This window comes from Chiroxiphia lanceolata, chromosome 3, assembly GCF_009829145.1.
Source record: "Chiroxiphia lanceolata isolate bChiLan1 chromosome 3, bChiLan1.pri, whole genome shotgun sequence".
NCBI lineage: Eukaryota > Metazoa > Chordata > Aves > Passeriformes > Pipridae > Chiroxiphia > Chiroxiphia lanceolata.
This window is the reverse complement of record NC_045639.1, coordinates 55,338,346-55,350,364: the sequence shown is the minus strand read 5'-3', so window position 1 is coordinate 55,350,364 and position 12,019 is coordinate 55,338,346. Positions and strand designations below refer to the sequence as shown.

Below are 12,019 nucleotides of genomic sequence, written 5' to 3'. Positions count from 1 at the left end.
TGAGACTACACCTGCAAATGACATAGTTATGTACAGCCTGGTAGAACTTCCTTCCTTTGTACCTATGGTTGTCCAGGGGTCCTCTGCTGGGGCTTAATTCTCGGTTTATGTTGTTTTAACTAGAAGTTAGGGATCTGCCACTTGAGAATTTGTCTTTTTCCCTATGTCATTTTTTCCCTCAGCAGAAGTGTTTTCACTGCAACTCTCAGCAAAAGACAGTTGCTAATCAGATATCTTCTATGTTTTGCTCTTGAGTTTTGAACTCTCTTCGCACCTCAGCTGAAACCTTCTTACCATGCTATGTCTTATGTATCATGTTGCATTTTGTACTGTAAAGGAACATACAGCAGGATATTGTTTTGGATTGATTCTGTGAATGCATTTTTTTCAACTCCAAGTAGAGCAGAGCTTGTTATTTCATATGTGACTGAATCTTTCTGGTATGAAAAAGGCGGTGGAATAGCAAGCTTTTTTATATATATTTGGTAAACAAGAAAATAGGCAAACAATTCTGAATAGAAACACTGAAACTGGAAGAACATAGCTAAATAACTTAGCATCTCCTGAGCATGATTCAGAGACTTGTTATCTGAGAAACATCCTTTCTTGAACAGTAAAACCTTTTCCTGTTTTTCTTTCTAATTTTTTGCAGTCAGAGAGTATTTGAGTAGGCACACTTAGCTCATGCACTCTCTGTGAGGGGGAGCTCTCCCATGCTCTTAAGGAGCTGTGCTCAGGCCATGCACTCACAGACATGCATTGCCTGTTGCAGACCATACATGGACTTTCAGGATTAAGGCCATGGGACAAGATAGGAAAGGCCAATTGGCTTTATTTAGCATGGCTTGAAAAAGTCACAGCTTGTATTGAATTGTTAAATCTAGACAGTGCTAAGAAAACCGAAACGCTTGCCAATACTACCAGAAAATACTGCCAATGGATGTATGGAGTGGTTGTCAAGGAACAGAAAAGAGCCAGAAATGTATTGCTCCTTGTAACAAGAATGACCTCATGGTAACTAATATCAGAGCCTAATATGTCCCTAAAATAAACTGAGACAAATACGTTTATTTAAGATGTTTTTCCCTCTGCTTTTGAGCACTTTAGGATGTCAAAAGAACAGACCCTAAGATCCTGACTCTGCCACTCTAGTTCTGCTGAGCTATATGTTTGGGAGCAAAAGACTTGTTCTGCTCTCTTGTTGCTAACTCAAATCCACTAGGATATGCCTCCACATGTGCCAAGCTTGGACTTGATTAATTCTTTCATTCTTTGATAAATCTATTTAAAGATATTTTAAACTTTCATCTGAATATAAAGTTTCTCTTGAAGTGACTTCAAGAGAGTTCTGTAGATTTGCTGAGGGAGAAGATTTAGATGAGGTAATTTGCTGAGTTCTTCTTGAACAAATTTAAGAAAGGAATGTATCCTGAGGATTTGGAGTGAATTTGAGATTGATTCTGTTAGCCTTGCTGTAGGATTTCCACTAGCAATTCTCCATAGAAGGGAGAGGAAGATCAGAAAGAGCAGCTGTGGGCACAGACTGCTAGGACAAACCTTGACATTCAGAAGAGAGGGACGGAGAGTTAGAGAGTGAAGCTGGTGAGAATTGACAGTCATATTGATAAAAGAAGAGCATGATTGAGAAACCAGAGGGTTTTTGAGGTTGCTGGTACTGGTGGTGCAGGAGAGACATAACATGGCTTTGCTAAGGTCTGCATGTAGGGAGAGGGTCATGCATGCTTTTGGAAGTGAACACTGAGAGCAGAAGTTCAATAGAGATTAGAGAATCAATGATTAGAGAAAAAAACAATAAAAAGTCCTGGGGCCAAGTAAAAGCGATGAACTAGAATTATGGGTTAAACAAGAAATGAGTAAGGAAATGTGCAGCTCACAGGTCAGCGGCTTCAAAGTTGAGATCATGCAAGTGGGAAATGCTAAGAGAGGGAGAGAGGGACAGACTTTGAAATCAAAGTGGAAGGCTGATGTAGAGGTGGGTGATAGATGAGACAATGCAGAGGAGGAGAAAAGAGTTGGAGCCAGAGCTGCCCAGAACAGGAAAGAGTAGGAAGAAACAGAAGCAACAGAAATAGGCCAGGAAAAGACAAGTGTCCTCTGTAGCTGACCCAGAAGGAGGGTGGGAGTACAGAAATGATTTCTTATGTGAGAAAAGGCTGTATGGACCTGTTAGGTCTGATATAGTCGTTATGGACTGTTACTTTCTGGCTCCGCTTCACCTCCACATCCTCAAATGTTTCAGTCAAAGCAGCAGTACAATCACAGATGACATGCATGGGTAATATGTTCTCATTTGTGCAGCTCCTTAAAATATACCTCAAGAAGGCATAGCAACCATTACTATATTTAAAATGAAAAATTATTTATCAAAATAGATGACTTCCAGAGATGACAACACTTTGCAGTGAATCTGCTAAGTTTCTGTCATTCTAGCTACCTGTACATAAACACAGATTTCTGCTAAGCTTTGTTCTTCCCAGAGGATGCCAGCACCATGTCATGCCAAGTATGTTTCTCACGTGACATTATTTGAACTGCGGTTTTCCAGGGCTTGTCTTCTTCTGACTGCATAAGCCACTCCAAATCAGTAGCACAGTTGTATGACCATATATTGTTCAGCACCACTCAGATCCATGGTGAAGAATTCAGCGTTAAGAAAATGGAAGAAGAGGGGATGATTGTTGTTATTTCCTATATGATGACTGTATATTGAACTTATTTTTTAGTCTTTAAAATTTGTAAGCTATGTACATTCCTAGTGTAGGTGATTTAAGCCTGGCTGGCCATTGTTATGAGAAGCCCAAAATCTTAATGTGGCTGAGATCTTAAGAATTCTGATTAGATGCAGAACAAGCTACCCTGTGTTTTTGTGGGGGTTTATGAAAATGTACCTCACATCAATCAGTATTAGAAACCAAAAACAGAACAAATTTGGTGTGGGTCATTGTGCTCCGGTCCTTGAAAGCGCAGGATGGGTCCTACTCTGTAACCACAAATGATTTGTTTGTTCAAGTTTTGAGTGACTCAGCTGCTGTAAGCCCATCAACTCCTTTGGAAGGCATTCCACAGTTTAATAGCTCCAGGTAAAGTTCTCACTTTTTGTGGAGAAGGAAAAGAATTGTGCTAGAAAAGATCATGGAATAAAGGTGTAGAAAATGCCCATATTCTGTTGTTTGCTAAAGAGTAGCCACAATGAGAACTGGTCTAGGATTTGTCTGGGTCCAAAGATTCAGCCTTCCTTTGTGCCAGTCGCTGGAAATATGAAGAGCACTGAAAATCTGGAAAAGGATTTGCTGCTGCAAGAAGTAACCAGAAAGGAACTGCCATAGTAAATCACAGTAGTCATGTATCTAGGCTCCAGCTATAGCTAATGTCAGATGCTTCAGGAGATTTTAGCAGGCCATTATGAAACAACCAGCCTGCAAGGGAAGTTTTCTTCCAAAACTTATGTCAAAAAGTAGATGCTTGGATCCTTTAGTCTTGGTGGTTTATATACTTCATACGCTTTGAACTCTAGGCATAACTGTACATGTTCTTATTGCTTGTACAGTTTCCAGACTTCTGACACTTGCTAGAGTTGCATGATGTGGCCTAGAGCAAAGGAGTGGACTAAGTAGACTTCCAGACTTGTATACTTCAAAACTATTTTGAATGTCTATATTTCAGTGATGTCTCTCTGAAAGACAGGTTAGAGCATTCCAGAGGTATTATTCCAGAGCATTCTAGGTATCATTCAGAGAGATATTTCCATTATCATATTTGAATTTCTTGTCTCTGAGTTCTGTTGAGAGGATTCTTCTGTTACGAGGAAGAGAATTGGCAGCTCTTCAGACATTTTATGTCATGCATTATTATTCTGTGTCCTCTCATCAATTGCTCTTGAAAAGTTACAGCTTTTATCTGATAGTTACAACTCCTTATCTGATAGTCCTTGTTTCCAGAACACATAGTACTGATTGTTGATGGCTGCAGACTATGATGAAGGACTCAAATTGGGCAGGAAATGGTTGGAGACTCTCTTATAGTCCAGACCACAAAATGCTGACAAGCTGTGATGCCTGAGAGCAACCATCATGAAGGGGCAGCCATTTTCTGCAACACGTGTCCTATTGCAAAATCTATGGGGTGTCATGGTTATCTGCCTTTATATCCACATGGTGAACTTGATTCTACCAGACTAAGGTTTTACACATGCTGTTGTAACAGCTGCATTACTTAAAGTGACAGGTAGAGTAGTTTTCTTCATTAACAAAAGAGCTATAGCCAGAAAAGAAATGTATATGTATCTTCTCTGCATAGTTTTAGTTTTCTCCTGATTGCTTTGATAGGAGAGATATACAACATCTTACTGTATAGTAAGTGAAAACCAGCTACAAAGTCAGATTTTTTGACAGATTTGTTAAAAAGAGGCAATATTGTGCATTTTCAAATAGCTTTTTCTGATTTCTACACCAAATGGTTGGAAATTTCTGAAAACTACCACTTTTTTTAACAGGCATTTTAATTTGAATACAATGTGTGAATATTTCCATTCCTTCTCCTTTTACTGTTTCTACCAAATCTCTGAATGAGCTCGATGACCTGTAACATGTTAGTCTTTGGAAACACACAGTTATGTCTACATGGGCTGCTACAGTACCAAATCACAGGGAGGTTCAAGTTAATTTTATCTTCTCAAAACTAGCTAGTCCAGTTTTTGCTTAAACTTTTGCTCCTCACTCTATTTTTACCTGAATGGTCCATTTTTTATATGTGTTCAGTAACAAGGTCTTCAAGTGGATCTAGATTTGCACTCCTAAGTAAATCTTAGTGCATGCTTCCCTGTGTTTAACTGATGAGGTTGGACAGGAATAATGACTACTACAGTTGCAACATTGAAGGCATTCATTAACATTAGTAATCAGCAATCTTGTGTGGAAGCTTTAGGCAAATGGTTGATCAGCCCTTTATTGTGCAGCCTTGAGATGGTTTGTATTCTAGCAGGAACTAAGAAAGGCCATCAGGTGAGGTTTCCATGGCAGCAGTCGTCCCTTTACTGCTCTCATTTGTAGTATAGACAATGCAGGAGTAGTCAGTGTGTCACTGCTCAGTGGAGAGAAGATAATATTACTCCATCCCAATGTAGGGAGTGGCATGTTGCAGTTCATTTTAGGAAAGATCAGGTGGCTGATCAGGTGGTTTTGTGACTATTGTCTCCAAAGTGATGCTTGGTACCTCCTGTACTCAAAGCAGGAGTTCCTACAGTGTGACTGCACCAGGGACAGGTATACAATAGCAACACTGTACTCAGGAGCATTGTCACGACGCAGGGAAGGGGCTCCTGTGCTGAGCAGCAGGGAGCAGAGTGCATGAGCTGTACTCAAAAACTCTAAACTAACCAAAGATTGCTGACATTCAGGAGCTCATCAGTGACTCATTGGTTGGATTTAGAAATTATTTCCTCTTTCGAGCATAAATGCGTTCTAGTAAATGCTACTTCTACTTGTTTTGTGAAGTTGGCTATATAGCTGCAATTTAGAAGGTCCTTTGAAAAGTCTCTCTGTAAAGGTGCTTAATAGCACTGGGCAGTTTCATCACACCAGAGAAAATAAGTGAAAAACAAGACCAGCTCTTTTTCAGTCTTTGTCTTTGGAGCTTGTTTTTCACAGAATGATCATAAAACAAAAGCAAATGAAACTGAAAACTGTTAGGTGATAATAGACATTTCCCCGCTAAGCCAGCCTCATAGTAGGGGACAGCTCATTGCCCTCTACCCAACTGTCTCATCTTTTTCTTTGATCATGGAACATGGTGTCCCCTGTTATCATGAGTTACACAGGAACACTTTATTTTTTCGTAGATAACCTTAATCTTGTTGGGTTAATTCTGTCACAGAAGAATATTGGGGAAAATAACTGTAAAGTACAGAGATAATTTTCCATATGTGAACTGATTTGGAGAAAGGGGTTCTAATCTGCATTTAGATCGTGCAGATTAATTTACTGACACATGTAATTTCCTGTGTGAAGTGTCTAGCTGTTAAGGATTTGGCTGTAATAAAAGCTTTTCCAAAGAGGAGGGAAGCTATGACAAGCATGTACATTTCAAGGGTGATGGAGAATCCTTTTACAGGGATTCTGTACTCTCTATGTGACAGAATTTTATTTCAGTTTTGAGTGGACTTCTGTATCTCTGCCCTTTAGGAGCCTACGACTGCTGATCTAGTGATCAAAAATTTTTCTTAAACAAATAGAAATACCAGCGAGTGAAGCAAATCATATGGACATGGAAATCCCCTTCTATAATGGGGATTGCAGCTGCTCCAGCTGTGCTTCACTGCGAGCTTCTCTCTCAAATTTCCAGGTCAGAAAGGAAGAGATTTGCATTCTTGAAGAGAGCCCAGCAGAGCCCCAGCCTGTCTCCACTGAGCACTTTACCCAGTTAGCTTCTGTGATGTTTGCTCAGTTGTTTGCCAGTGTTTGCTTTTCTTAACTTCCACCTACTGGAACATATGGACTCACTCTGCTCCCTCTGACTTCATCACTCACCATGTCAGATCTCAACACAAAAGCTACTACATCAGAGGGTACAGGTGTTCACTACAGTCACAGCAAAACCACATACCTGAAGTGCTGCTTCAGGCTGCACTGCAGTAAAGCTGACAGTGTCTACTGGATTAGTGTACCAACAATCTTCTCTGTAGCTGAATGCTAAAAATCTGTGTCACCGGCACCACTTTTGAGGTGGGTTTTGGTTTGTTTTTTTTAAAAAAATGTTTATCCTACCTAGAGAAAAATTATTAGATTCCAAATGGTACCAGGTAACTGAAAGAGGAGCAATCTAAAAGACATTTGCTAAAGAAATTATTCTCTCAAAGAGAAGCTGAACCACATGTTTCTGGCAAACCCCAAAACTGATGCATTTGCCATGTGTAGTGAGGAGAAGCATCAGAAACATATAAATGTGTGTGAAATGAAAATAGGCTGCTGCCGAAAGTAGGGAGTGTTGATCTGTGTAGGAGAGCTTGAAGAGCCCTGAATGTTCTTAGGATAAAGAACCTGCCTGGAACAGAGGCTGCTGCAGTTTCCGGCTTTGGCTCAAAACAGGGGTTTCCTCGCAAATATAAACGCAGGAAGGAAATACCTGCCTACATCAGAAATAAAAACTGGCCAACTGCTCATAATAAATTTAAAGCAAAGCAGTAAGGATGTGGGAAATCAGTCATAGTTTCATCATCTGTGATGTCTGTTCTGGGTGGATGTCATCCAGATGCTCCAGTTCAGTTGGAACTTGCAGGCCTTTCAAATAATTGCTATTTGTGTTACAGTAGCTAAGCCTATAGGGCAAGCTACTTTTGAAAAACAGGGCTGTAAGAGTCTGTGCTTGTTATTTTTGTTTTGTTTCAGGGTGTGCTGGATTCACCATGTTACAGGAGTGTGGGTGTACCCGCTTCTTGAGCACCTCAGCCCAGGTGTCAAAATAATCTTTTTTGCAGCTGTAACCATAATTATTAATATATTCTACTTGGTGGGAGAGGTCCTGAACAGCTACATCTGGGATACACAAAAATGTGAGTATTGTTTTAGGAATATTATTTCATGAAGTACATGGTCAGGACTTGAGGATGTTTCTCTGAAAATCTAGAAGGTTTTAAGCTGGCTAAAACAAAGGAGAATGACAGAAGTTCCACTGAAACATCTTAGTTGGCTTGCCCTTAAAAGCAGGCAGATTAAGAGAATGGCTGCTGAAAAGCCTGGTGAGCTATGAATATGTATTCTTTTTTATAACTTACAACTAATTTAAGAGCTCTTGGCAATTACCTGGGAGGCTTACAACCCACTTACTCGCCGATGAACCCATTAAATGCAACTAGAATAAAGTATCATTCTGTGTGAATGCTGTTAATGGCAAGCTTAGACTTAGAAATAAAAATATACTTTTTTGGTATTTTCAGGTAGAAGGTGTTTTCTGCTTATAAATTTACTCAGGGAAAATGAACATGTTCTTGTCAGTAAAATAATAGGAATGAAAGATCACCTTAGTACAGGGTAAACTTAACTGTGCAGACTCTCCATCATCCTGCCTAGGCCACCCATTGCAGAGGAAAGGAAAAGGGAAAATAAGACAAACACAAGATTAAAAGTAGGTTCCTTTAATCTAGGAAAGATGTTTCTCATTTATCAAATTGCCTGAAATAAGCAAACAGCATTCATAATCACTGCTCTGACAAATCACTAGAGTGAAATAAATTCACATGAGAGTTGATTGCACATACAAATCTTGTTTAGCAACTCCTTCAGTACGAGGTAGAATCTAATGGCAGAAGCTCAAAGCAGTTTTACTTGCCATTTGTTTGTATTAGCACCCAGGTGTAAAGTGTCTTTTTCTATTTGCTCTAGAACCAGCTATCCTAATGGTTACAGTCTTCAAGACTGGTATTCAGTCCACAGTTTGATGTCACATTCACATTTATCTAACTTCTGTGAGTTAATTTGGGAAAGGTATTTCTAAAAAAGGCAGCTGCGAGGAATTATTGACCTAAGTCCTGTATGAAGAATAATAATGTGGTAAAGAATCACATGATTTTAGCAAGTTCATGAATAAGTAGATGTCGGAAAATCTCCTGCACTATTCCAAAGTATGCAAAATCCCTCGTTCTTGTGGCCCACCACCCTAGAGGAGCTAACATCAATTGGATCGTTCCTCCAGCCTCTTTCAAGGTTCACTGTGGCCTTGTTGTCCTCTCCCTCATTCCTTCCTTGGGATAAAGAATATTGATCCAGAGTCCTTTGCGGCTTAAACACTTGCAAAATGGAAAATGTCATGAGTCACCTGCTGTTTTGCTGTGCTTGAAACACTTTGCACGAACCTAACCTGAAGTGTGTGGCAGGCACACCACTAACAGCAGATGTAAAATGATGCCAGTCTGTCACTGTGTGACCCTTGGGAAAATATTATTTGAACACTGTACATTTAAAAGAGGCTTTTGAGCAGTAAGCCTGCAAATCAAAACAGTCTGCTATGAGAAGATTTCTGGGGTGAGAAGGGGTTGGTTTGGGTTTGGAGTTTTTTTTTATTTTCCTCTGGAGATGCATTAAATAAAACCTCACTACTGACAAAATGATTTGCAGTTAGTTTTTCCAAGTTAAACCACAAACATGGTAGGGAAGGAAAAATTTGCCCTTTGTACAAGCCAGTGTCTGTCCACAGTTTTGAGGGTATCTGCATTCTTGCCAAAGTATTTGATGCATCTGCAGTAGAGTGGTTCAGAAGAAAGGAAAGAGGCGTTTTCAAAGAAGCAAATAAAACAGCTTTTAAAACTGTTGGGAAAGTTCCTTCCAGCAGAAAGCAGAAGACTCAAGATTGGCTCTGGAGCAGCCTTGTAAAGCCACTGTAATCTTTTGGCCCTGCCTCTTGTTTTGGTTGTTAAATCTTCAACTGTGGCTCTCCCATTACATTAGTTTGCCAGCAACACCCAGGGCCATTATATTTGGGCTGCTGGAAACAGGCAGACCCATTTGTTTCCGTGCTTTTTCTTTCAGCAAGGCAGCTCTGCTGTTGTGCTTTCTAACTGCAGATGGGTCTTATTGTTTCCTGTATTGGAATTAATTATCTATGTTTTTAAAGTGATTTTTTTTGTACTTACCACCTGTGCGTATTTTACACTTGCAGGTGATCTTACTTGTGACTGGATTTTCCTCTCAGCATTCTCAAACGTTGCTTCTCTTTTGCTTTCAGTCCTTAGAAGTCTTTCTCTTCCAGCATGCAGCAGGCCTGAAAACCTCCAAAAGAAATATTTGTATTTGAGATGTCTGGCAGAGAAGGCTTAGTCAGAAGAACAATACTTTTGTCAGATACCAATAGTAATTCATTGTCCAGGAACAGGCATATGAAATAGCTGAATGCTTTCATTGCCAGAAAAAACACAATCTTCTGCCCAGCCCGGACTTTGCTCAGCATAGCAAAGAGACAAGTCCTGCAGCTAGGCTAAGTTCTTTAAGGAGCCCTAGACTCAGCTCAGCTCTCCTGATATTACTGAAAGTCACGGCCATTACGAGAAGAGAGACACCCTCTCAGCAGTAATTGTTCTCTTGAACTCTCAAAAAAAGGAGATAAACTTGCAAATATTTAAAAATACAATGTTGAAATGGAGGGGGGCTTAAAATTACTGAATTCTGAAACACAGCTATTAAAACTTTTCTTCAAACTAAGTTTGCTGCTTAGCTTCAGCTATAGGAGCATCTACTTTAATTTGCTTGTAGGTAAGCGGTGGAGGTGAGGGAACTAACTGTTCCCAGACCCCTGCAGCCGTCAAAAGCTGTGCCTGCGGCAGGGGGTTAGGCGGATTGATTTGAGAACGGGAGGCAGGGAGGGAGGAAGGGAGGGAGGACTGTGCAGTTTATTACTGGACAACCACTGCCATCAGGTGTGCAGATGCTCTTTTTGTTCACAGCAGGTGAAGTAACACACGCAAGAGCATATGAGAAAGTACAGGAGAAACAATGTCAAGAAAGGGAAAAGAAAGACTAATGCATTAAAAGAACCTCTCAAAGTAAACCCTTCATTCATTGAGAGATTTTTAAAAGCTGTTCTCCGTATGTCTTCAGGTATCGAAGAAGGAAAAGAAAAGCCGAAATTGGAGTGAACAACAAGAGGCAACATAGAGGATTGTTTATGGCTCCATGGAAGATTTCTCATCCCCAACAGAGGTCGCCATGGAGAGGAATCTTTGGAAAGGAGGAAGTTTAATGGGCCCTCTACTCAGTGCAAGGATATTTTTGGATTTTATATGGAGGGAAAATGATTTTAGCTAAAAATAATAATATCGTTTCAACCTTCATTCCTATTTCTCCATGCTTGCATGTGACATACACATATAAGATGTATATTTATCTCCATGGCATTCTCAATGTGCATTTCTTGAATCAAATGAGTCATTAAATCATTAAGTCATTAGATCACTTCTGCCAAGAAGAACGAGTCCATTCTCTGTATTGTTTGAGAAAAGCTTAACCAGACAGGTCTAATGCAGGGAAACAAAACAATTCTATATATTTCAAAGTACAACATACAAGTTAATTGCATGAATGTATCTAAAGAACAGTTCGGTTTGACTGAAATATCAATGTAACAGCTGCCTTAAATTTGTGATGTTAATAATTTTATCAAATCTTATTTGCGGTGTTAGAATATCTTCTTAAATAGGCCTAAATAAAGAACAAATTATCCTTGCATTTCTGTTTCTTCATGCTGATTCTTGAAATTCTAGATGGATTGATGACATTTGAATGATATATTTTCAGGTTTTCCAGTGTCAGCTGTAGATTATATCAATTCTACATAAGGATTTTTCTTATTATCATAGTACAGCACGTGATTCTGCATTTTCAAGTTGTAAGTTCTCAATAGATGGGCTGAGCTGCTAGTGTTGTACCAGAGAGAGCATTTAAGCCTTACTTCAGGAAGGCAAGTAAGCAAATATTTAAAGAAAAACATATGCCTGTTTGATTTAGGAATTCAGTTGCAAAATACTAGTGATTGTTTAAATTTTACATGATTCTGCTTAATTATTAGACAATCAAGAAGGAACTCTAGAAGGCACAAAAAAATTGAAATAGAACTAAAATAAAGTGAAAGAATAATTTTCAGCAAGATGTTATTTGTTAAAAAAGTAGCTTTAAGATCCAAATATCAGTATTCATATTGCATATTTGTTCATTAGTGTATTTAGATATATTTATTTTAGCACATGTAGAGTACTTCAAATATGGATAATGTTAATGTATTATATTTAGTAACAGGATTTCTGCAGAGTTTTAATCTGATTCAGTGATGTTTCTGCTCTGCAGTAGCTCTGGGAAAGATGGATCTCATGCAACTCATTACCTGCCTCCACAGTATTTTTTAAAAGTACTTGTATTTATTTACAAACTACCATAGGAAACAGCATAAGTTCAACAGTATGCTTTTTGGTTTGTTCCCTTCAAAAGTAAGACTTTTTGATATTATTGTGATGATATTG

The 12,019-nt window shown here is 39.1% G+C and overlaps 1 protein-coding gene across 2 annotated transcripts in view; it reads left to right on the top strand.

Moving 5' to 3' along the window:
- The window catches only part of AIG1 (androgen induced 1), a 122,315-nt gene extending 111,084 nt beyond the window's left edge, over positions 1-11,231 (top strand). For both annotated transcript variants that reach the window (XM_032683272.1, XM_032683273.1), the window contains exons 5-6: positions 7,404-7,567; positions 10,605-11,231. In XM_032683272.1, the coding sequence (XP_032539163.1) occupies positions 7,404-7,567; positions 10,605-10,642 (202 nt within the window). In that variant the 3' untranslated portion in view covers positions 10,643-11,231. The remainder of the gene's footprint in view (positions 1-7,403; positions 7,568-10,604) is intronic.
- Positions 11,232-12,019: the final 788 nt, after the last annotated feature.